General features: G+C 43.4%; 2 protein-coding genes across 4 annotated transcripts in view; both read left to right on the plus strand.

Annotated features, from left to right (window-relative positions):
- CRYZ (crystallin zeta) overlaps window positions 1–2,219 on the plus strand; it is a 17,993-nt gene extending 15,774 nt beyond the window's left edge. For 2 of the 3 annotated variants that reach the window (XM_015414271.1, XM_015414272.1), the window contains exons 7-9: window positions 503–604; window positions 696–791; window positions 1,748–2,219. In XM_015414271.1, the coding sequence (XP_015269757.1) occupies window positions 503–604; window positions 696–791; window positions 1,748–1,912 (363 nt within the window). In that variant the 3' untranslated portion in view covers window positions 1,913–2,219. The remainder of the gene's footprint in view (window positions 1–502; window positions 605–695; window positions 792–1,747) is intronic. The other variant, XM_015414273.1, reaches the window with a different exon arrangement.
- Window positions 2,220–11,893: 9,674 nt separating this feature from the next.
- The window catches only part of ERICH3 (glutamate rich 3), a 57,343-nt gene continuing 42,819 nt past the window's right edge, over window positions 11,894–26,417 (plus strand). Inside the window, exon 1 of the mRNA XM_015414237.1 lies at window positions 11,894–11,957. Coding sequence (XP_015269723.1) covers window positions 11,938–11,957 — 20 coding nt within the window. The 5' untranslated portion in view covers window positions 11,894–11,937. The remainder of the gene's footprint in view (window positions 11,958–26,417) is intronic.

The following is a 26,417-nucleotide window of genomic DNA, read 5'->3' on the forward strand; positions in this document are numbered from 1 at the left end:
CCCCGTGTGGCAGGGGCCTTAGTTGTTTAACTACATTTATACCGCTGCCTTTCTACTCCTTGTGCCCCAGCTTCTCTTTTACTTAATGATGGTGATGGGAAAGTACTGTCAAGTCCCAGCTGACTTATGGTGACCCCGTGGGGGTTTTCAAGGCAAGAGATGTTCAGATGTGGTTTGCCATTGCCTGCCTCCGCATCACACATACTTAATTCCTCACTTTAAATGATTAGTTTAAAACTGAGCTATGTGTTTTCTTACACTCAGATGAGCAAAAAGATAAATAATGTATTTAAGTGATCCTATGGAGGATTTCTTTTAAAGATCTTGATTCTGTTCAAGACATGGAAGTAGTGCAGTTGTTTGAACAATGCATGCATAAGAGCTGCTTTTAGCAGCAATGAAATTACATTTTGGCATTGTGACTTGTGATTTTTTCAAATCTTTCAAATCCGAAATGTGCATGGCTTTATCATGTGAAATAACAGATTGTATTTCTTTGTAGGAAACTGCTGGTGAGGAAGGCATAGACATAATTATAGAAATGTTGGCTAATGTTAACCTTGCCAATGACTTGCTGCTTTTGGCAAAAGGAGGAAGGGTAATGGTAAGTAGTCATTTCAGCTCCTTCATAAGAAGCTTAATGCAAAATATGCAGTTGTCAATATCTCACTTTTCTCCAATCAATTTCATGTCAGATTGTGGGAAGCAGAGGTCCCATTGAGATTAACCCTAGAGATACTATGTTGAAAGAATCAAGCATCAGAGGAATTTCTTTATTTGCTGCATCAAAGGTAAAATAAATCATGCAATATTTTACAGAAATCATTTAGATAAGCCAGCAAGATGCTGAACTGCAGGCTGTGAAAGGTCGGTAGTTCAGCAGTTCGAGACCCGAGTTGCTGCATGACGGAGTGAGCTCCCGTCTCTAGTTCCAGCTCCTGCCAACCTAGCAGTTCGAAAGCAAGAAATTGCAAGTAGATAAATAGGTACCACTTCGGTGGGAAGGTAACAGCGTTCCGTGCGCCTTGGTGTTTAGTCATGCCGGCCACATGACCACGGAAACGTCTTCGGACAGCGCTGGCTCTTCGGCTTTGAAACGGAGAGTCGGAAACCCTAGAGTCAGATTCGACTGGCTTTCGAGCAAGGGAACCTTTACCTAGAGATATGAGCTGTTTCTAATTCCAAACTATGTGACCTTCTAAAAGTTCCTTTAATTCCCTTAACTCTGTTCCATCCTGCATTTAGTATTTTCACATTCTAGGAACTTTATGTAAGCTCTTGGGAGCTATTTACTCCCAGGCCAGAGGTTTTGGATGGCGAGCAAAATAATGTTACAATAGGATAAGTCTTTCAAGATTTGATCTTACAATTTGATGTGGCAAATGTTCTTTTGGCATTTCAATGCTATGTAACCATTCCTCCCATACATGACATATATAGATGCAGAAAATTTTAAATACATTCTTTTCTTCCAGAAAGGTCCAAGAATTAAATCTCTAGCGTTGGATCCAGTCTAAATTGGCCATTTCCATTGATCCCCACCCCCTTTCTACTGCTGCAGACCCTGCTTATGTCATTCCGCAGTGTCCCCCATCCCCTAGGAGCAGCATTTAATGGGATTGGGGAGGGAGGCATAAAGGTTTGGTTCTGCTGATGGAAAATTTAGACGGGATCTGACCTCTGGAGAATGGAAGATTGCTTTCCTGAAAACTGATGTATAATTGCAAATGTTATCTTCCCTGTTTAGGACCAGCTGGGTGAATGTGCAGCCTTGGTCCTTGCAGGTATAGAAGCTGGCTGGCTGAAACCAGCAGTAGGCCCTGAATATCCATTGGAGAAGGTGACAGAGGCGCACAGAGATATCATCCACAGCCAAGGTGCTTTGGGAAAGATGTTGCTTCTTATTCATTAAGTACCTATGCACTCATAGGGAACAATGATCACAATGTTCTTGGAAAACTTTGCAAATTATGATTATGAGACATAAGATACAACAGTTGCAATAGAGTCTGATTTGAACACTGTATATCAGATTTATAAAGATTAGTTATTAATGACTGGTTGGCCTGTCCTAGAAAATGCATTTTTTTTAATGGAGACTATAAAAGATGTCCTTTGTGCTGCATTCACATGGTACTGCTGTAGGGACCCTCTCTTGATGTGTTTGCTGAGGACAGAATTGTATCTAAAATCCCTGTTCATTCAAAATAAAGATATATGCATGATGAAGTAAACAGTTTATAGGCTGTTTTTTAAAAATTTTGTACAATGAGTTCATTAGTAAGGTACCTGATCTGTTAGTGAACCATTTCTGCTGCAGGAGTGAATATTTATTTGACCAAATATAATTTAATGTCCTTATTGGTTTTGCACAAGGTGTAGGCGTATGTGTGATATAAGCAGTACATTATCAGTACTCACATTCACCCAACTCGTGTGGCCTTCTCCCTCCAAAACTCAGGCATATTCTTCCAAAATATCTATTCAAGGCTTTCAGTTTTCGTTTCAGTGATACCCTGTTTTGAGAAAGTGGTTCCTACTTGAAAAAGCCTTGCCAGGTGAAATGTGGAACAACATTGCTAGCATTCCTGTAGAAGGACTTAATCGGGACTGCCGTCTTTGGATATCAGTGTATTGGCTCGGTTGTCTAGTTTCAATTTGGAACGTGGCTTCTGTTTCTGAAAATTGAAGACACTCGAGCACCTTCAACAGTGTGACTTATGAGCCTTGGACTGTGGGAATGTTTGAGTTCTTGTCCTATGATTTTAGAATTTGAATTTTTATATTGTTGGTATATTAATAGCTTTGGAATTTGTATTATGAATTGTGTATATGATATAAACTTAATTTTCATAGAATAGTTTGAGTCGTTTAATTATCTTTGTTTAGATAAAACCAGGTGTTTTTTACATGCAGTTGTTTTGCTGGTCCCAAATTTACCTGGGCTGGTGGGGGCCCCCAGATGGGCAGTGCAGTCCCCACCCAAGAGCGGGTAAGGAAGGCCTGGGCTGGCCACAGCACAGAGAAAGTTGGCTGGGATGGTCCCCATGCTGGCCACATCCTCCATGCACACAGAGAGGAGGGCAAGGCTCTGCTGCTGAGCCACACCCACAGGTAATCCTACAGATGAGGTCAGCAGCATCCCCAGCCCTCTTAGGGAAGCTGGGCCAGAGCAGAGGTCCTGTAAAGTAGCAGAGGAGGAAGGAGAACAGGAAAGGAAGATCTGAGCAAGGAACCCAGCCACCTCTGTAGTCCACACCTAGCAGGACCATGTCCTTTCCACGAGGGTTTAAACAAGCCCAGGGCTGCCCCACTCACAGGAAATCCTTTAAAAGGCAGAAAGCAGAGAAGCCAAGGAGGATGGGCCAGATCTCTACCCTGAAGTCAGAGGGGAGGTGTGGAGCAAGGGAGAGGGCAACACTAGGGTGAGACAGAACGTTCCTTCCCCCAGAACAACTGAGGCTTTGACTGCAGTCTGCTGCTAAAGAACGCTGGAGGGCACAGCGGCCACAGGCTGCTTTGGGAGAGAGAGCCTGACAAGCATGTTGTTCCACTTTATCATGTTAATACCACATCGCCAGGGAACCCACAATTTACATATTTTTGCTGGGGAAATGGCTGAAAAATGTACATGGAAAACTTCTTTGGGGGGGTGAGATCTAGACTTTCCGTTTTCCTTTCCTCCATCATACTTTTACAAAAGACTGATAAATGTAGCGGTACATCAAATTGGCCAAGCAGAGCTGGGTCCTTTCCTGGAATGTCTGAGTCTTTTAAAGGACATGTATCAATTAATACAGGTGTACATTCGTGTATGATGAGACACAGGTATGTTTTGTTCTTTAATGTATTTACCGAAATTTAAAATTTAAAGTAAGAAGAGCATGACTGTGTGCCGGAAGGGGAAAACAAAAAAGGAGTAGCCCAGGCCAGGGAGCTCATACATCCACTGGCTCGAGGCACAATTCTCTTGTATGTGTCATTGTTTTGTTTTGTTTGTTTTTTAAATTAAATTATAAACCCTTTGAGTAGGTAATGGAAAGGCTATATATAAATACTCTCACATGAGGCTGAAGCTCAGTTTATTAGTCCAGATGAATGTTTACAATTGTATGATCCTTTGTCTTGTGTTCTCCATGAGAAGCATGTAAATTGGTACTAAGGCAGCAGGAAGTATGAGCTAAAATCTTGTCATCCATTGGCATCATTCCCTAGGCAGATGACCACCAGCAGTTCAAACCACTCTTACAAGTGACCCTGTAAGACGTAAGACAAATCAGAAGCTGCTATTGCCTGAGTCTCAGTAGAAGAACTAACTGTGGGAGCAAACATGGTTTTACCCATTTTAATTTACAATGGGGCTTTCTGAAAGATTAAGGCCATGTTATGTTTTCACAGGTATGTGTAACCCTATCAGTTGAGGTTATAGTCTGTCTTTGTCCAAGGGCTGCATTTGGCTTACTGCCTGCCTCCAAGTAGCCTAAGCTTAATTGGGCAGAAGATGCTAATTAGGAAGCTAGAACACAAATTAAAACTGCAGACATTCCTTTGAACCCATATCAGTGTAATTAACAGCAGGTCTTCCTGTGACAGATGGCTTGTTGTCTGTTGTATTCTCACTTGATGCAGAGCAGCAACATTTTTAGTGGGACTACTACAAAGCTTACTACATTTAGGGCTCAAAGGGAGCATGTGAAGAAAGTAGTACCATTCTGTTTCAAGTCAGTGTCTGTCTAATTAGCAAAAGGATTGACGTCAGAAACAGTAAGCTTAGAAGTATGTCAATACTATACATGTATTGATCTGACTTTCCTGCTCAGTGTCACTGAAGGTGATTGTGTTACTCGATTGCTTGGTTCATCAAAGGGTATTGAAAGCATAATTGAACATTGGTGTGAAAAGTGGAATTTTAGAGGAGTAGAGCCTTCAGATTATTGACATGCCTTGTGTTGGTAACACAGAGCACTACAGATGGACAGAGATTCCTGATGAAGGGCAGAGTAGCAGGTGTACTGGGCTTGGGATGGACATTATTAGCTTCCTTCTACATAGCGGAAAAGTTATCTATGTAGAGATGCCATGCTAACCATAAGGTGGAAGAGAATACAGCTGGCCATGCTATAGACAGAATTCCCCATTATGAGGGCCACCAGAGTATGGCCTCCATGTGTTCTTAAATGGCCATTTAAGCGGACTGTTTCTGTCATTGCAACACTTGGTCCTTTCCGCACTAGACCTTAAATCCTGGTTCAACCCTGTCCCCGAACTTACATTCTACACTAAACGCAAGTTCACCCTTGTAATTATCTCAGGGCATTTTTTGTTTCCACATTACATTGAGGTAACCCCACTTTTGCCCCACACTTGTCCCGGGATAAACAGATGCTGTTATAACCAGGGATAAATGCAAGGTCCCGAGTTGAACTCTAATAAAACCAGGGATGAGATCCAAATGTGGAAAGGACCACTGTGGGATCGATCTAGAGGCTTTGCTCTGGTAATGATGGAGAATTCCATCATCAGAGGAAGAGTCCTGTCTTAGCGGAACAGACCCTTTGAATCAAATGTTATGGCCGAGTTCAGACTGGCAGTTTGGCCTGGCAGCCAAGCATTTCAGGAGCGGACTAAAGGGACGGGTTCACACAGGTACATCTTTCAGGTGTCCCCCAGCCATACTCAAGCTGTCTTGTGCCGCTTCCCTCCCGAGTTTTAAAAGTACCTGGTGGAAGTGGTAGCAAACCGTGTGTAGAGTGAGTTGATTCCGGTTCCCTGACGTGTGAATGCAAGCGCTGCTAAGGCGGGAACAACCTGCAGTCGTTGATAATAGGCACTGGCTGTTTCCGCGGCAGGCGCCCATGTGCATAGGTGCATGCAGCGGAGTGCAGAAACAGCCGCTAACAGCCCGCCAGGGACAGGCCAACAGTGTGAACGCTCCCTTGCGCTTCCTCCATGATATCCTCCCGCTTCATTCGCTGCAGTGTGAATGGGAATAAAGCCGTTCTGGGTCTTCTTTGCCACGACTCCCTAGCACTTCAAATTGCCAGTCTGAACTCGGCCTATATTTGTTAGAACCTGCAGTAAGTGGCTGCTGTGTCTGACATATACTAGGTTTTGTTTTAAAAAACCCAACATCCTTCCTCTGTGCCATGTGGTATCAAAGCTACAGAAGTCCCCTTTGGTTAAGAGTTTGCAAATGTATGCACAATAATTTCTAGGGCAATAAAATCACACATTTTGTGATCAAACTAAAGGCTTCCACAGGAAAATATTGAGCGATGGGGATGCATAGTGGAAAGAACTCTGGCCAAGCAGAGAGGGATATGTCAGAGTGCGGGAGATTAAAAGATAACTGAATTAGCTTCCAGAAGATATTTGATCACGTGCCCTTTATTTGGTATTTTCCCTCTTCCCTTCTCCTCCCCTCCACACACCAATTTTGTCCTGATAATTCTTTGTTTCCCTCCTCCTCTGGCTTACTCCGTGGTGCTTCCCATGCTCTTGTGGTGTCTCTAGGAATACCAGTAGGTATCCATTTCGCCCTTCTGCGTGAGCATGCTGTCTGTCTCTGGTCTTTTGCTTTTACTTGGGATGTGTTTCTGTTTTGTGGGCTTCTTCACGTGGCTTGTAGTTTACATTTAAGAAGGAATACAATTTTCAGAAAACATGGTTAACCTTGAATGTTCACACTGGGATGTTTTGGAGGGGAAGCCTAGGTTCTCTTGGTTCTTTTGCAGTACTTTAATGTTTGTACTTCTTTACTGAAGCACTTTTCTGCTATATTTGGCAGTGTCATTTAGGCTGTGGTTTTTTTATGAAACTTCATTGTAACATCTATGTATTCACATTTTTCTTTTTACTGAAAGTACAATTTGAAGGACACCACTGTGTAAAAAAGAAAAGTTAACTCTTGAGAAGTGTGCATAGGTGCAACTTTCAACCCACATGTTAGTAATATAATAAACCACTGATTTCCTCCTGCTGTTTTCTATTTTGGAGCTTCTCTGTGGTGCTACAGTTACAATGGGAGTGTTTATTTGTTAACTTTTCACCAGAAGGTGTCCTACTAGTCCCTGTTTTTAATGTAGTTCTTATCTGCAGTGATGAGATGCATCACACTTTTTCCCAGTGATGGAAGGGAGAAATAATCATAACAGCATTTGCCAAAATACAATTTCACACTTTATACTTGCGACACACATGGAATATTACCTGAAGGGAGCTGAAGATCTGCAGACTGTTATTCCTTTTAATGTTGTTTAAACATCTGTTTGATTATGTTTTGTTTACCATAAACATAATAATAATAGTAAAAAACCCTTTCCCTTCACAGAGAAGAATAAAAATGTGTTTGAAATGCCTACAAGCTTCTTGGTGAACTATACAAAGATGGCAAACTGATCACAAATCTATAAATGCACTAGGTACTGGAAGTGGTGTGTTGTAAGATATCAGGTCTAGGAAGAACTGAATTTTTATACTATAATAAAATCTTCACAGCTTAGAGAATTAGTTAGTGCTGAAGTAGGAAGGAGGGTGCTTTTATATATTGGTCCCCTGCAAGAGATAAGTATCATGGTATGGCTTAAAGGCTGCTCACTGACATTTATGAAGCGCTGTATATTATGCTGTATGATTAGATTACTGTACTAGTGCTGAAATAAGCAAGGTAACAGAATCAAGTTCTATGATAAAACTTGCAGTTCAGAAATTAGTTAAGCCATGTGAGCCCTGACCTGGATAGCCCGGGCAAGCTTGAGCTCGTCTGATCTTGGAAGCTAAGTAGGGCCAACCCTAGCAAGTACTTGGAAGGGTGACTTCCAAGGAATACCAGGGCCGGGACACAGAGGCATGTAATATCTAGCCACCTCTCTGAAACATCTTAGCCCCACTAGGGGTCGCCAGAAGTCACCATGACTTCCAGGCTGGCAAGCACATACACATGCACACACAGAAGGGGGGGGGGGGGGAACTAGTTAAGCCATGTGCACATTCACTTCTGTTTCCAAACCCATAGTGTTTATAAATTCACAGCTTAACTATGTGCTATGAAAGTAGTAAACACTGTAGTCTTGTTTTGTATGTTTGCTAAATATTGTAGGCTTCAACCAGCTGCACTTGCCTTGGTCTTTTTAGCTAACCATAACACTGAAGGAGTGTTTTCAGACATAAGAATTGCAGATTTTCTTTTCTTTTTTTTTGCTACATAAGAATCTAATACACTTTTGTTTGCCATATTGCATACAAGGCACAGTGCTTACACAATACACCAGCATAGTGAATTCTGCAATGGGCTGTTCTTGTGCAATGGGCTGTTCTTGACAGGCAGAAGCACCTGGGATCCATTCTTTCCCCCCTCTCCCTTCCCTTCGCCTCCAAGTCGGGCGAAGGAAAAGGGGAGGGGGAGGATCTCAGGCGCTTCTTCCTGACAGAGGTGCTGGCGTGCCCACAGCCAGCCTGGGTGAATGACAGAATCATAGACTCATAGAGTGGGAAGGGACCTCCAGGGTCATCTAGTCCAACCCCCTGCACAATGTAGGAAATTCACCAATACCCTCCACACACCCCAGTGACTCCTGTTCCACGCCCAGAATATGATTTTAAAAACCTCCAGGATCACTGGTGGCCAAACTGGCCTGGAGAAAAATTGCTCCCTGGCCCCAAAATGGCAATCAGCATTTCCCTGGGCATGTAAGAAAGGGCCACAAGAACTAAGCACTGATGCAACGCTTCCTGCTCTACCTCTCGTGATTTGCCTAAATTCACACAATCAGCATTATGATCCTTTTAAAGTTGAAAGCATGATATAAATGCAAAGGACTATTTGTAAGATTATCTGTAAGACACAAGACCAGGACGCATCTCCCTTCTGGCAATCACTTGGAGAGACCCTATCACTCAGCTTCCATTGCCCCACACACACCCCACACTGGAATAAGAACATAATATCAGGCCATACCACATTGCAATAAAGCCCCTACAACTGTATACAGAAATACTGAGCTTCCCTACCATTTGCCACAACTAGCCCACCACACAACCAGGATCAAGACTCCTAAGTGGACCAACAGACAGGCATACACTCATTTGAGAAACTGAGTATTACATTACAACACCTCTGGAACATTACAGATCAGTAGAGGCAGCACTGCACAGTGGTCAGAGTTGCAGACTGACGTGGGGAGACCCAGATTTGTATTCTCACTCTGCTGGCTGAGTGACCCCGGGCCAAATCTCCCCTTCTCTACCTAACCTACCCCACAGGGTTGTTGTGAGGATGAAATGGAGACTCATGGGCAGGGTCCCCAGCTTCCCTGGCAGGAACACCATGTTAAGAAATCTCTCACAATTATGCAGCCATAGCAGGCAGGAGGGAAGGAGGCGAATACCTCCAGCGCCAGAGACTAGTAGAGGAAGAGTGAAACTTTGGGGACGCACCCGTGCACCAGAGGTCGTTAAAGGAGTGCGGAGGCCAGACTCACAAATGAGAAAAAGCAAGCTCAGGGTTCGTGGGTCGCATTTTGGGCTGCGGAAGAGGAACCGTCTCCATTCCTGGAGTTCTCTCGCGTTCCTGCGCTTTTGGTTTTGCTTTTTGCCAATCCGCCACCCAAGATGGCTCCAGGTGCTCCAGCCTGAGGGCTGCTGGGGGTGAGGCTCGAGTGCTCATTATTTGTGGAGCTGAGGCCCAATTTCTCCAGCTGCTCCGCCACCTTCCCTTCCCTTGGTTTGCTCGGGGAGCCCAAGCAAGCCGGGTGCTGGAGGGAAGGAGAGGCTGTTTAAACCACCTTCCCTTCCCTTGGCTTGCTCAGGATCCCCACGGCTGCGGAGAGCCCGAGCAAGCCGGCTGCTGAAGGAATGTGCATTCGGTTGGTCTGAACCGAATGCACCCCCGAAAATGGCCCATTTGGGCCCCTTTCAGGCTGCTGCTGGCCGAATCAGATTCTCTGATCTGATTTGGCTTCCCGCCGTTCGGCCCCATTATATCCTATGGGTCATTGAAGTCAATGGTGAAAACATAGGGTATATTCTGGGGGCTGGAGGGGAGGGAGTTTGAGGGAGAGGCTCCAAAATCACAGGGTAGCTGCTGGAGCCTCTCCCCAAGATATCTGCCATGTTTCAAGAACATTGAACCAGGGGGTCCAATTCTACGGGCCCCCAAACAGGTTACCCCCATCCCCTCCATTGTTCTCTATTGTTCTCTATGGTGGGAAAAAAGTTGGACTGGGGGAGCCAGAATGGCCTCTTGCATGTGATGTTCGAGCGGTCGCTAGGACATCACACGTGAGAGGTGGAATTTGCCCCTACGAGTCCAAGGCCACCACCCTGGGGCTCAGGGAGGCAAGGGAATGTTTTGCCCCGCCCCTCCCCCCATGCGGGCATCGCAACTGCCGCCGAAAACAGCAACAGCGGCCCGAGAGTTGGGGGAGCCAGAATGGCCTCTCGCGTGTGATGTCTGAGTCACACGGAGAGGTGGAATTTGCCCCTAAGAGTCCAAGGCCACACCCCGGTACTCAGGGAGGCAAGGGAACGTTTCACCCCGCCCCTCCCCCTGTGCGGGCATCGCAGCTGCCGCCGAGAACAGTGACGGCAGCCATAACTTTTTAAAGAGCCCCTCCCAAGAGCTGGGGGAGCCAGAATGGCCTCTCGTGTGTGATGTCCTCTCGCGTGTGATGGCAACACCGCTCGGACATCACACACGAGAGGTGGAATTCGCCCCTACGAGTCCAAGGCCACCACCCTGGGGCTCAGGGAGGCAAGGGAACGTTTCGTCCCACCCCTCCCCCCGCGCTGGCGTCCTGTACATAATACCAAAGGAGTGCTCTATTGTGCACACTGTAAGCGGAAGGGAGGGTGCTGTAAGGATGACCATTTTAACAGTAGAGGATAGTGTCTGCTGTGCCTAATAGCTCAATTGAGCTGGTTGCACATAGATGTTTTGCTATGTTTTCTACCCCATAACTCATGCCACATGCTGTGTGTGTGTGTGTGTGTGTGTCTGCAGGAGTAGGTAAGGGGTGTGCGGGTGCTAGTAATCAGGTGAACTTCACTTACAATTAATAGCCCCTCGTGTCTCGGATGTCCCCAACTGTAAAATTTGCAGCAGAACAAGCAGCCTTGTGAACAGTGCGCTGCTGTGTCAATCAAGCCCGGCTTCTGTAGAAGCGTTTCCAGGCCTGGCAGCCGGCTACTACCGCAAGGGTGGGCTCATTGAGATCTTCTCTCACGCTTCGTGTGATGCTAAAATCCCCCCGTTTCCATACATCACATAAAACATATCTGTCAATTTAGTTGCTAGGTACGGAGCAAACACCCCCCCCCCCTCCGTCAGGGATATTGACTCTTGGATTTTCAAAAGGTAGTTCATAAACAATCTCGTTTGCATTCGTGCGTGTCAGACTGCTTGCTCTGCTTTTCTTTTCTAAACAACTAGTAAACCTTGGCAGGTACACAGCCTTATGCCGAGATCTTAACAGCGGCCGCTATTTCCCTTTTTATCTCTAGAGCTCCCCCGGAGAGCCTGGCTACGGCTCAGACTGGAGCTGCCTGCGTTTTTGTTGCGTCGCTGTCTGTGTCGGGTTACAGGCTCCTGGGGAACCTGCTTGCAACACTGCACAAACAGCAGCACCCATTCTCCTATCGGCAGAGAGAGCCTCCAACAATCTCCCAATTCATTGGGCAGATGGAGAGGGGTTTTATGTGTGTGTGTGTGCGCGTGTGCCCACCTCCTTCAAAGCGTCACCACGTGTTCCTCCCTTAGCAACGGGAGGAGATGGCTTGGTACTGCAAGGTTAGAGTTTAGCAGGCTGGTTCCTGAGGGGGCATTGGCTGGGCTAGTGGCAGATCGGCAGCCTCTAAAATGAAATCTCTCTTTTAAAAGCACTCAGCTATTGAGCACTTTTTTTTTTTTTTGCGTCAGTTTAAAAATAGCATCCTGCAAAAATGAACCATCCTCACCCAGGGTAAGTGAGAAGGTTCCAGATACTCAAGTGTGTGCGAGACAGAGCAAGACAGGGAGAATGTGTTGTCTGTACTTTTGCTTGGTGGAGATGCTTTCAGGTAGCAATTGTGAGCCTGTTGTTTTTCTTTTCTTTTAATAAATTTAGCCACCTGGCATTTTTAACTGTTTTTATTTCTGTGCTCCAGAAAGCTGAGGCCTTTTCTCACCATTACTGACCCCCCCCCCCCCAAATATAGACATTTCAGTATAATTATATGACATAAGTCACTTCAGCAGCTATAGTCTCAGACAGTAGGAAGTAAACTTCAGTTAAAGAAGGGGAGGGGGGTGAAGAAAATATTTGGTGGAAAGATATAGACAGCAAAGGAATACGAGCAGGGCTAAACTCATTCATATTCTTAAGGAGCGAGGCAGTGGTTGGAACCATGGAGGGGTAATTTAATATTAAAAGCTGTATCCACACTATAGTTGTTATCCTTTGCCTTTTGGGTTACCCATTTGAATACAGTTTCGGCTGCACTTGCTACTTAACCATTGCAATCCTGTTGTGCAAGCAAAGACTAAAATCTACACTCCTTCAATGTGATGTTTTGAATACACTCTCCCTTAATTTAGGAATAAAAAGTGTGGGTAGGTAAGTAATCCTTGCAACTAATTCAGGTGCTTCCCCCTTCCCCTTCATCTTGCATTTACAGCCCTTTTGTAAACATTAATGGAGTTCAGTTAAAACTTGCTCCCAGTTTCTTCAGCTAGAAACAGAAAAACCTTTATGGTTTAATGTTCATATTGAGAGTTGCTGTGTTTTCTAATTAATTCTTTGGGAATTGTGAAATATAAGGAAAAGAACACAAGAAATATAATTAATTCACAGCTGAATATATTTCACTGAATTTGCCAGAGCTCCCACCTTTTTGGTGGATAGTAATCACACAGGGTATTTTTATTTCTTCATTTTTAAAATTCATTTATACCCAGCTTTTCTCCCCAATTGGAACCCAAAGTAGCTTACATCATTCTCCTCTCCCCCATTTTATCCTCACAACAGCCCTGTGAGGTAGGTTAGGCTGGATCTTCCAAATACTAGTCCGATGCTGTTAACCACTACACCACACTGGCTGTCAGGTATAACCCTGAAAAGGTTATTCTAAAAAAAAAAAAGGAGCTTTTCTTATTTTAACATCTATGTCTACTGAAAACAGTAAAATATGTAGTTTTATTTATTAAAGGCTAATGTATACATTGTGTTTTGGAATATGTTTCTGCATGGTAAGCTACCAAATGGAAATACATTTGCTATGGCTATTATGTTTAGAAAGGTTTCATAATTTCCAGAGTGCTCACATCTTCAGTTAATAATGGACATACCCTTAGGGAAGGGTGTGTCGCTCAGCGGCAGAGCATCTGCTTTGCTGGCAAAAAGTCCCAAGTTTAATTCTTGGCATATCCAGTTGAAAAAAGGACAAGGCAGTAATGTGAAGGACCACTGCTGAGACCCGGAGATATGCTGCCAGTCTGTGTAGACAATATTGGGCTTGATGGACCAATGGTCTGACTTGGTATTAGCTCCATCTGTTCATGTACCATATTGAGGGATAAGCAATATTTAATAAAAAATATACCTGTCTGATTTAATCTTGCAGTAACTAATGTGTACACATTCCTGGGTACTATCAATATGTAAAGAGGGACTATATGATAACAATCATATGACACAGTCTGTTACTACACAGTGCAGTGCTTTGTAGATGACTGATTAACTCGGTATCACATTCAGGGCTGATCTTTCTGATTCACTCAAAGTTTAATTCTTCCCTTAGAAAATTCCTGGTTTTGCTCTTAGGTTATGAAAATGTACTGATTTTGAGCAATGTTTGATGCTTTTAAGGTTTGAAATTTTTGGAAGTGCAATGTTCCCTCTAAGCTGTGGAGTCTTGTGAGCAAGAATTCTACCTTGTGAGCAACTGGCATTAAAGTTGTGAGCCAGTGATTTGGCTGCTGCATACATTAGTTTGCTCTGGGGCCCTCCTTCCTGAGCGGAGACAAAAATGTGTGAGCCAGAGGCTAAAAAACTGTGAGCTAGCTCACACTAACTCAGCTTAGAGGGAACACTGGTCTGGAGACTGGAGAAAAGGTACCAAAGGGTGTACATGACTGGAAACTAAAACATTAACCGATGGTTTAATGGCAAGTACTTCAGACATTAATGGCACGTTTTCAACCCCATAGAATCCTGTAGCATATTAATGACTAACATTAGTAGTGGCAACCCAGGATGGACAGGCCACAGCAGAGAACTCAGACAAAATGTGATCCACTGGAGAAGGAAATGGCAACCCACTCTAATATCTTTCCCAAGAAAACTCCATGGACAGTAACAAAAGGCTAAAAGATATGACACCAAAAGATGAGCCCCTCAGGTTGGAAGGTGTCCGATATGCTACTGGGGAAGAGCAGGGGGCAAGTACAAGTAACCCCAGAAAGAGTGAAGTGGCTGGGCCAAAGCCAAAAGGAAACTCAGTCGTGGATGTGCCTGATGGTGAAAGGAAAGCCCGCTGCTGCAAAGAACAATACTGTGTAGGAACCTGGAATGTAAGATCTATGAATCAAGGTAAGCTTGACGTGATCAAAAGTGAGATGGCAAGACTGTTTCGGTTTTGGCGACTCACGGATCGGACACGTCCATCTGCTCTGATGTGGACACGCCGAGTCACGGCGGACAGGAGGGGTCTTGGATGATTCCGTGACCCCCTGGAGCCCTTGTAGGGGGTCCCTGCCTGGGGTGCAGAGGGGTGCCTCTTCCAAGGTGACAGCCAAGGAATTGAGGCTCCCTCACCCCGAGAGGTCCTGCCGCCATGAAGCCATCATGGCGACTAGAGCGGGCTGCCAGATGAAGCAGGCAAGCGATTCAGTGTGAATATGCTCTTACTACAAGACAAGCACAATAAACTGTGAGTCAAGCAATCCCCTTTTAAGCTGCTGAGCCAAGAATGAGTGCAGCACTATAGTATGAGGAGAACTAGTGGGTGGATTCCCCCCATACGATATTAGTTCCTAGGCGTTAATTTGAAAGGAAAAGCGATACTGACCTGAGAGACTTTAGATAAGGTGAAAGGAGCAAAATAAGGCAAAGCGCATCCAAATAGAAGAACTTTCATTCTAATCTAAAAAAAATTGTTTTTGTGTAAACAATGTCCGGCAGAGGGAGAAAAATGGTGCTGGAAAAGAAACCTTCCACAGGAACTACCCAGACAACAACTGGTACCTGGATAATGGAAGCAGCCACTGATCTCTCCAGTATGCCGGCAATGGCATTCCGCCCTCTGCTGGAGCAGATGTCTAACATCAACAACAAACTTGACGGAGTTCAAAAGCAACTGATGGGAATTGACAAAAGAACAGCTGAGGCCAATAAAGCCATCAAGAAAGTTGAAGAAAAAACAAAGAATATTACACAGAAACTGGAAGAAGTGGAAAAAGAGCAAATTTCTGATAAAGGACAATTGCTACAACTTCAGACGGAGAGATCAATGTATGTTTTATGCTAAAGGAGAAAATCTAAAAGAAATATTAAGCGAAGCTTTAGCACCAGTGACAGAGCTTAAGCAGGATTTACTACAAAATGATATGGACTTGGTTTATCGAACCTTGGTTTATCGAACCTATCAAGAAAAATAAGCTGCCTGGTGAAATATTTGTGAAATTCTCCAAGAGATCTACTAGAGATGCAGTCTTAAAAGTGACATCTAGGAAAACCCTGAAAGTTAAAGACAAAGAAGTGAGAATTTTAAAGGATATTCCATTTGAGGTGCGGAAACAAAGATGGCAATACAAGGATTTAACTTTCTTTCTTCACAACAATTCAATCCCTTTCAGATGGATATTACCAGAAGGATTGATATTTAACTACACCAATAAGAAGACCAAGTTTGACTCTGCCCAGAAAGCCAAAGACTTTTTGGAACAACAACAAAACCCAATGAAAGATGAAAGAAAGAATAAAGACAACACCCAAGAATAAGATGAAAGCGACCATGAATCAGAGGACAGTTCAAGCAATTCTGAGGTTTCTGATTCAGAAAAAGGAGGAGCTGCGGCCAAGCTACTCAAAGTTAAACTGAAATACAAGAAAAATAAATGTGAAAAATAAACAAGAAGTTCAACAAAGTATAATGGACTATAATTCACATAAAGATTAGCATTAATGGCTCAAGCTAGCTTTATTAAGTACATAAGGCATTAAACACAATATTCATACTTATTTATATTGTAAGAACAATATATGAAGATGTAACCCTTGAAATATTACCCTCGCCTTAAATTGTAGCTTCTTCTTTTTAGTTATAGTTATTTCCCACTCCCTTTTCCTGTAGTTGTATAGTATATAAAAACAATAAAAATTATTTTTAAAAATGAGATGGCAAGACTGAACATTGACATCTTGGGAATCAGTGAACTAAAGTGGATGAAAATGGGCGAATTTAACTCAGATGACCATCATATCTAGTACTGTGGCCAACAATCTCATAGAAAAAATGGTGTGGCCTTTATAGTCAACAAGAGAGTGAAAAGCGGTTTATGGTGACATGCAGGCAGTCGTGTCTCCCGGATGTCCTGGGGATGCAAACGGCACACCAGCGTGTAGGAGGGGGTGCGACTGGTCGCGACCCCCCCCCGGAGCCTTGGCAAAAGGCTCCTAGCCAGGGGGCTTCTGAGGAGCAACCTCTTCGATGGCGCGATGCTGGAGAATTGAGGTGCTCCTCCGCCCCGAAGGTCCTGCCGCTGAGTGACCGCATGGTACTACTGCTGCTGACTGGGACAAGCATTGGAGATCGGGCGGAAAAAACCGATGCCGAGCGAGGCTGGTTGGCCAACGATGAACTGTGAGTCGGGTTGAAGCGAGCATGAAGATTTTTTTAAAAAGCTGCCCCCCTTAAAGTGCGATGGAAAGCGAGCGGGGGAGGGGCCCCTCCCATACGCACAAATGAAAACACAGAAATAAAGAGGGGGGAGCGAAAAAATAAATGCTTAAATCTGTTTTAAGAGACTTAGCAGAGCGCAGATAAGCGTACGGGTGAATATCAGAGACTTCAGCAACTTTTAGAAAAGTAAACAATCCAAAAAGATGGTGGGGAAGAAGCCGGATAAAGACAAACTGTTGAAAGCGAAACTGGTGGGCAGTCCTCGAACGGAAGAGACCACTGAGCTTTCCAAACTGTTGGCAGATTCCTTGACTAATATCAAGCAACAATTGTCAACAATTGGACAGAGTTTGGCTTCACAGCAGCTTCAATTGACCAAATCTGTAAATGCAACGGAGCAAATGGCAGAGCAGATGAAGGAAATGGACGCCAATACTAAAAAAGTCAAGAAAAACATGCAAAAACTGGAAAAGAAACAAGCTCTGGAAGAGTCACAACTTTTACAGCTGCAAATGGAGAAAGCAAATTTGGTCCTACGATTCCAAGGGGTTCCGGAAAATAAAGAAGAGAATCTGAAGCAACTGTTAAGTGATGCAGTAGCCCCATTGACAGACTTGACAGCGGAATATCTTCACAGCGAGATGGATGTGGTCTATAGGTCCTATTCCATGTACATTAAGAAAAATAATCTGCCTGGGGAAATAGTAGTCAGATTCTCGAAGAGACATATAAGAGATTCCATTTTGAAAGCAACCAGGGAAACACCCTTGCAAATTAGGGACAAAACCATCAGGATCTTAAAAGACATGCCATTTGAAATTCGACGGAAGAGAAAGAAATATAAGGACTTAATCCTCTTTTTTTACAGTTTTTTACAGTTACAACAGTTACAGATGGGTAATCCCAGAAGGCATCATTTTCAAACTTCACGATAAAAAAGATAAGATTGACTCTGTTCTGAAAGCATGCGAGTTCCTGAGAACACAGCTGGGCAAACCAGCAGAGGACAAGAAGGAAGAAGAATAAACCAAATCAGATGGCGAGTTAGGCTCGGTGTCTTCTGACGAGGACTCTCTCTCTGATCAGGGGGCGGCAGCCCCCCAAAGTCCATATAAATTGAGGATGATAAAAGATAAGAGAAAATAGAGGCTGAAGGACTCTGAATTGTGCCTGAAAAATTTAGAAATTATATTTGGGATGCTCTCGGGGTTTCTTATAACAGATAAATAGATGGTTAAACGATAAATGACTTAGCATAACCGACCATGTTCAATGTATTACTAGCATTTTAGACTAATATGGAAATAAGCTGTTTTATTGATCTCCTACTCCTGGGTTTTTAGTTAATAGTTGGTTTCTTTTCTTTCTCCCTAGTGGTTAGTTCCCCTCCCTAAATTTTCTGTTGTAGTATGTAGTGGTGTAAAAAATCAATAAAACACTCCCCTTAGGGGGATGCAAAAACAAATAAAAAAACAAGAAGAGAGTGAAAAGGGCAGTAATGGGATACAATCTCAAAAACAACAGAATGATCTCGGTCCGAATCCAAGGCAACCCATTCAACATCATAGTAATCCAAGTCTGTGCCCCAACCACGGACACAGAAGAAAGTTCTATGAAGACCTACAACACCTCCTAGAACTAACACCAAGAAAGATGTCCTCCTCATCATAGGGGACTGGAATGCTAAAGTAGAGAATCAAAAGGTAACCGGAATAACTGAAACGTTTGGCCTTGGAGAACAAAATGAAGCCGGGCAAAGGCTAACAGAGTTTTGTCAAGAGAACACACTGGTCATAGCGAACACCCTCTTCCAACAACCAGCAACTCTACACATGAACATCACCAGATAGGCAACACCAAAATCAGATTGATTATATAATTTGCAGTCAAAGATGGAGAAGTTCTATACAGTGAGTAAAAACAAGACCTGGAGCTGACTGTGGCTCATATCATGAGCTACTCATTGCAAAATTCAGGCATAAACTGAAGAAGGTTGGGAAAACGACTAGGCCATTCAGGTTTGACCTAGATCACATCCCTGATGAATATACAGTAGAGGTGAAGAACAGGTTTAAGGGGCTAGATTTGATAGAGTGCCTGAAGAACTATGGACAGAGCTTCGTGACATTGTACAGGAGGCAGCAATCAGCACCATCCCAAAGAAACAGAAATGCAAGAAAGCAAAGTGGCTGTCGGATGAGGCTTTACAAATAGCAGAGGAAAGAAGGAAAGTGGAAAGCAGAGGTGAAAAGGAAAGATTTACCCAACTGAATACGATTTCTAGAGAACAGCAAGGAGAGATAAGGAGGCCTTCCTGAATGAACAATGCAAAGTAATAGAGGAAAATAATAGAATGGGTAGGACTAGAGATTTCTTAAAGAAAACAAGGGAACGTTCCGTGCAAAGATGGCTATGATAAAGGACAAAAATGGTAGGGATCAATGTTTCCTCTAAGCTGAGTTAGTATGAGCTAGCTCACAGTTTTTTAGCCTCCGGCTCACACATCTTTGTCTTAGCTCAGGAAGGATGGCTCCAGAGCAAACTTATTTATGCAGTAGCCAAATTGTTCGCTCACAACTTCAATGCCAGTAGCTCATAAAGTAGAATTTTTGCTCTCAGGACTCCACAGCTTAGAGGAAGCATTGGTAGGGACCTAAGAGAAGCAGAAGAAATTAGGAAAAGATGGCAAGAATACACAGAAGAACTATACAAGAAGGACCTCAATGTCCTCGACAACCATGACGGTGTGATCACTGACCTTGAGCCAGACATCCTGGAGTGTGAAGTCAAATGGGCCTTAGAAATCATTACTAACAACAAAGCTAGTGGAGGTGATGGTATCCCAGCTGAGCTATTCAAAGTCTTAAAAGATTATGCTGTTAAAGTGCTGCACTCCATATGCCAGCAAATTTGGAAAACTCAACACTGGCCACAGGATTGGAAAAGGTCAGTTTACATTCCAATCCCAAAGAAGCTATGCCAAGGAATGTTCAAACTATTTGTATAGGAATATGGATTCCTGTGGGCCTCATGTCTCCCTTTGAATGTTCTGTAGTCTCATGTTTCTCACATGGAATGTATCTAGCTGACCCCTGTGGTGGGCATTTCCTATGTAAGCCATGTGGCTGACCATTTGCTCAAATTGCCCCCCATAAAACCAAATGCCTCTGCTGGAGCATGGCAGAGATGCACATAGGCTCCTGGATGGGAGGGGCTCTGGGTATCATCTTACTGCAGAGGATGAGTCCTAGACCCAACCTATCCCCACCCATTCACCATGACAACCCCAAATTTGGAAAGTACCTGTCTCATTGTGGTTGGCTACTGGCCAGGGCCGGCCATAATGAGATTGCGGTTCAAATTGGCTAACCCTTAGAGAGGAGCTCACTTTTTTGGCTTGCTCTCTCTCTGTTCCTGCCTGTACCCTGAGATGCTGTCTCTGCCATGGGTTGAGGCAGACAAAGGATTCTGTGTGGGCTGAAGCACATGGCTCTGGGCCCACAAGGATGCTTCTATTCTTTCTCAAGATATTGGACTCTTACTATGGACTATTGACCCACCTTGCTGTTGGTAAATATGCTCTATCGTGTAGTTAGGCAAAACATTGCCAGGTTATTATTTTATAATCTTTTCTAGTTCTGAGTGAAAGTTCTGTGCTAAATAAACTTTGTTCCTGTTTATTAAAACTGTCTGCTGATGAGTAACTGGACTCTAAGCCTAGATTCTTGTGTGCCTAGCTGGGCTACATGCTACCATTGAGCCTTAAAAGAGTGTATCTCTGAGGAGGTGCCAGAGCTGGGTATTGTTGTTGTTATTGTATTGTAAAAATACAGGAGTTCTTCCCTCATTCCTAGACAGGCGTGGGGACAGGATCCTGTACACTATTGCACAAGTGCACTCATTTCACATGGTAGCAAGGTCATGGTCAAGATCCTACAAGCTAGGCTTCAGCAGTACATGGATAGAGAACTGCCAGAAGTACAAGCTGGGTTTCGAAGGGATAGAGGAACTAGAGATCAAATTGCCAACATTCGCTGGATTATGGAGAAAGCAAGGGAGTACCAGAAAAACATCTATTTTTGCTTCATTGACTATGCTAAAGCCTTTGATTGTGTGGATCACAACAAACTATGGCAAGTCCTTAAAGAGATGGGAGTACCAGACCACCTCGCATGTCTCTTGAGAAACCTGTATAAGGGTCAAGAAGCGACAGTTAGAACCGGATATGGAACAACTGATTGGTTTAGCATAGGAAAAGGAGTACGACAAGGATGTATATTGTCCCCTTGCTTATTTAATTTATATGCACAGTACATCATGCGAAATGCCGGCCTGGATGAATCACAAGCCAGAAAAGATTGCTGGGAAAAACATCAACAACCTCAGATATGCAGACGGTAGCACTGTAATGGCAGAAAGTGAAGAGGACCTAAAGAACTTCTTGCTAAGGGTGAAAGAGGAGAGCAGAAAAATTGGCTTGAAACTCAACATCCAAAAAACTAGGATCATGGCATCCGGCCCCATCACTCCTTGGTAAATAGAAGGGGAAGTCATGGAAGCAGTGACAGACTTCACGTTCCTGGGATCCAAGATCACTGCAGACAGTGACTACGGCCATGAAATTAAAAGATGCCTGCTCCTTGGGAGGAAAGTTATGGCAGACCTAGACAGCATAATAAAAAGTAGAGACATCACCCTTCCAACAAAAGTCCGTAAGGGCAAAGCAATGGTATTTCCAGTAGTCATGTATGGCTGCGAGAGTTGACTATAAGGAAGGCCGAGTGCCGAAGAATAGATTCTTTTGAATTATGGTGCTGGAGAAGACTCTTGAGAGTCCCTTGGATTGCAAGGAGATGGAATCAGTCAATCCTAAAAGAAATCAACCCTGACTGTTCCCTGGAAGGCCAGATACTGAAGTTGAAGCTCAAATACTTTGGCCACCAAATGAGAAGGGTTCACTCACTGGAGAAGACCTTGATGCTGGGAAAGATTGAAGGTCAAAAAAGAAGGCGACGACAAAGGATGAGATGGTTAGACAGTGTTATTGATGCAATGAACATGAAGTTAAGCAAACTCCGGAGCACGACAGAAGACAGGAGGGCCTGGCGTGATGAGGTCCATGGGGTCACGAAGAGTCAGAATCAACTGTGTGACTGAACAACAACAACAGGCCAAAAGGCCATGAAATATAGATCTGCCACATTTCTATACCGATCTCCGCTTTTGAAAAGAGTATATCATGGAGGAAAATAGTTACCTGACCCACGCTTTTTTGTTCACAATGAGTGGTTTATCACATGAAAGAACATTGAAAATACAGTTTTACTGTCTGAAAGGTTTATGGTTCCAGAAGTATTTTATTACGTGATCGGCTGTCATGTGCAGTCAAACTTTCAAAGGAACTGGTGGCTGGATCAAACCAATACAGGACATTCAGGGTCCTTCTTATCCCTTGCTCCAGTAAGCTTACCAAGTGACAACTATTATGACAGTAGAATCTACAATTAACAGAATCCTACATCTTGCCTCTTGGTCAATGTGTGTGTGTATGCATGTGTACACACACATTCTTCTCTTTCTCTCCATATAGCTTCTTCTTATGGCTCTGATCTGGATAGCCCAGGCAAGCCTGATCTCATCCGATCTTAGAAGTCTAAGCAGGGCTGACCCTGGTAAGTATTTGGATGGGAGACTTCCATGGAAAATCAGGGCCAGGAGGCCAGAGGCAGGCTAAAGCCACGGCTCTGAATGTCCTCGGTGCCTTAGTAGGCATTACCAGAGGTCGCCATGAGCACACAAAAATGCAAAAGTACAAAAAAAATATTTTTTTTATTTCAATGCCTTTTTTATTAACTCCTCCTTGCTCCAGTTCCTTATACCTTCTTCCTTTTATTTATCCCATTGTTCAGTATGCTCTGGGTAGCATTCAAGAGTCTCCCATTCCCCACTGAGAGAGGAGACTGGCCTTAGGTCACCCAGCAAGTTTCATGGTTGGGCAGGGATTTTAATCTACCTCTCCCCAGTCCAGCTGCTACCTCTGCTTTTTATGTCTCATTCTCTATGCACTCTACCCTCAGACGTCTCTGCCTTACTCTCTGCCATTCCTTAAACTGCCCTGCCTTGGCACTCCCTTCTTTTCCCCAAGGACATTGTCTGGGGTGAGTCACCCAACTGAGGAGGAGGGTATCAATGCACCACAGCGGATTAGTTCCCAGCTGTAAGCAGCAGGAGGCTAAGAGTACACTTTGCTTGGGGTGAAAAAATACCTCAAAGGAGTTCTACCGTTCAGGAGCCCTAGTAGTATACAGCCTGTCCCACAAGGTTACTCCTGTCTTTATGTCATTTGCAAAGTCTTTATCACAGCCAAACTGACTGTTCCCCTTTCTCACAGAAACTGAATTGCTAGTATTCCTATAGCTTTGTTCACTACTGTTAGTTGAAAATGCTGTACTCTTACTGCACAAGTTGTATTTCTTCACTGGCATTCATGCATCAAGAGGTCAGTTGCTTACTTCTAGTTTGTGTGTAATCTTGTGGCCCAGGCAAGTGGTGGATCACAAGTGAACTTTGATGGTTGGTTATAAATAATATTAATTTAACTGTTAAACATATATTTAGGCCTAATTTAAATGTGATGCTAGGAAGGCCACAGCAAACTGTGAATGCACTTAGTCTAAATTGTGCTGCAATCCATGCAAAGTAGTTTTTTTAGCACGCCAGCTCAATACCCCCAAGAACTTTGGATCACTGGTGTGCAAACTATGTACATGTAGTTCCTTTGCATGGGTTTCAGCAGTTTAAATAAGACACTGAACATGAGCAAAGTCGCATAGCAAAGCACTATTACCTTGCCAGGATAATTTTTATGCTGGCCTTATTCTGTTTGTGAAGGAAAATGGGAAGGGGCTGTATTTATTACCATCTGGAAATAATGCAAGATTGGTTAGTGTACTAAACCTATTGAACCTAAGAAGGTACCTTTATTGTGGTTGCTTCTCATTGCAGTTTAAGTGTAAAAATGGCAATAAACTGCAATTGTACATTATATAGCATGGATCGCAATTTCCAGTGGCTGACTCTGCCGATCAATACTGAGATTCTTTTAGATTGTTTCTTTGCTGTACCATTGCTAACTTAATTACACCATGAACAATTAACCATGAAGATCTTGTTTCTAAAAAAATATTGTTGGCGGCTTTCAGCGGCTATGTTCAAATTCACTTTCAAATCAATAAAAACAGTCATCAAAATTCGTTACGATAGACAACGTTGTTTGAGCTACAACTGCGGAATATAATGTACTGTGACACCAGTAAAGGGCACACAGTATATGTGGATCTTATGTTTCAAGTGCTTTATATCTTGCCAAAGGGAGAAGACTTAATTTGATAATGCTCTGTGGCTTATCTACATTTTGCCAAAGTTAGGCAAAGACCAGTTGAGGCCACATGGCTCCCTTAGCATATGCTTTCCTAGTGGGGAACTCTAGGCAAGTTGAAACTAGACACTACATGCAGAAACATGAGGCTGTGGAGATTAAACAAAATTACATCCTTGTGCTTTTAAAGGGGTGATGTGGTTGGATCAAAAGAGAGAACTGTGCCTGGTCTGGAAGTGTGAATGCTGTCAAAGCTCAGGGACAAACAGTATACTGTTGGAAGCAGTGTTCCCTCTAAGCTGAGTTAGTGTGAGCTAGCTCACAGGTTTTTAGCCTCTGGCTCACACATTTTTGTCTTGACTCAGGAAGGATGGCTCCAGAGCAAACTAATTTATGCAGTAGTCAAATCGCTGGCTCACAACTTTAATGTCAGTAGCTCACAAAGTAGAATTTTTGCTCACAAGACTCCACAGCTTAGAGGGAGCATTGGTTGGAAGTAGTCCTCCAAGTAGTCTTGCCCCAGTTTAGAGGGGCTTGGGCTATAGTACTCTAGTAGTTAACCTGATTTTTGTGTGCTTGGGAGGGTGAGGGGGTGAGTGTAGCCTAAAATGGCATCAGCTGGCATTTTTTCCCCTTGTTAACACAACTCATCAAGTCTTCTTGATTTAATTATCTATTGGAACCTGATTTCCCCCCAGTGTTTAGGAGATGGTTTGAGATAATCACAGGCTGTTCTGGGTTATTGTTTCACAGGTATGATCTCAGCGGGTCACAAGAATGTCTTGGCATGGGTTTCAGTACTATTGTCTAAAAAGTGTGGCAGTGTCTTATGTGCAGCCCAGTACAGTGTCTTGACTCTTTTCCTGCACAAAACATGGAGTATTGCCATCCTAGTTTTGTACACTATGCATGGGGTAAATTTCTCGCTAACACCATGTTAGGCAGCACACCTATAGAGGACAGGGCTTGTACATTCTGAAAGGCAGGCTACAATAGAGTCAATTGGGCTAGAGGCAGAGGCAGATGTTTTCCCCCACCCCAAATGAAGTGAAGGGTCAAACTAGATGAGAGGCAAGGGGGTTGTGATGAAGAAGGATATGTGATCTATTTTTTTCCCTGTTCATGTGGGAGATCAATGAGGATCACATTTCTTTTTTTTTTAATTAAAAATTTTAATACTACATCAAAAATACCAAAACCAAGCAGAGTATAAATACCAAACAGTAAACACTTTGCTTAAAAAATTCTAACTACATTGAAGTCTAAATCCAAAAGCACTTAAAAAAATCGTTACTAATAAATATATATCGACTAAAGATTCTTGTTATGAGGATACTGATAAAAGCTATATTGTTATATACAGTGCAGAGTTTATAATACTGGGGTATGTTATACTATTTTATATTCAAAAGCATAACCAAGAAGCATAGGCCGGATTGTTTGGAAGTAAATCCTTCTCAGTCATATATTGAAGGTAAGGGAACCAGGTGCGCTCAAAGAGTGATTTTGTTGTACAAAGATTCGTTTGAGCTATATTTAAAGTGTCACTTATCTTATCCATCAGGAATTGTTCCCACACTTTATTTCTCCAGGCCTCTAAACTTGGAGACTTAGGTGACTTCCAGGCCGCTGCGATGGTGGTTTGTGCCGCTGTAAGTAGGTATGATGTTAGCTGTTGTAGCGGTTCTTCATCGTGAGCTGGATCTCTAAGATGTAATAGGATAGCTTTAGGAGAAAGCGGGATGTTCTGTCCTGTTATTTTTGAAATTTCGGAGATTATCTGCACCCAGAAGCTTTGCACATAAGGACATTGCCACCAGCAATGTATGTAATCTCCTACCGCCCCACAGTTTTCCCAACACAACGGTGAGTATGCCTTATTCATGTGGTTTAGGCGGCTAGGGGTGTAATACCATCGGGAGACTATTTTAAAAAATTGTATTCTTACTTTAAAGATTTTTGATTTACTGGCTTTCGATGAACAAATCTGAGACCATTGTTGTTCAGACAGTTCAGTTTGTAAATCTCGTTGCCAGGCCGACTGGAATGCCATTTTCGTTGTGCTGTTAAATTCTGTTAAGATTTTATATATTTTTGAAAGGAGGTGTTTTGAGGAGTCAGAAAGTGTTTCTAACAATGTTTCAAATTGAGTTTTGGAACTCTT

The sequence above is a fragment of the Gekko japonicus genome, unplaced genomic scaffold (genome assembly GCF_001447785.1).
Source record: "Gekko japonicus isolate JY-2015 unplaced genomic scaffold, Gekko_japonicus_V1.1 scaffold30, whole genome shotgun sequence".
NCBI classification, from domain to species: Eukaryota; Metazoa; Chordata; class Lepidosauria; order Squamata; family Gekkonidae; genus Gekko; species Gekko japonicus.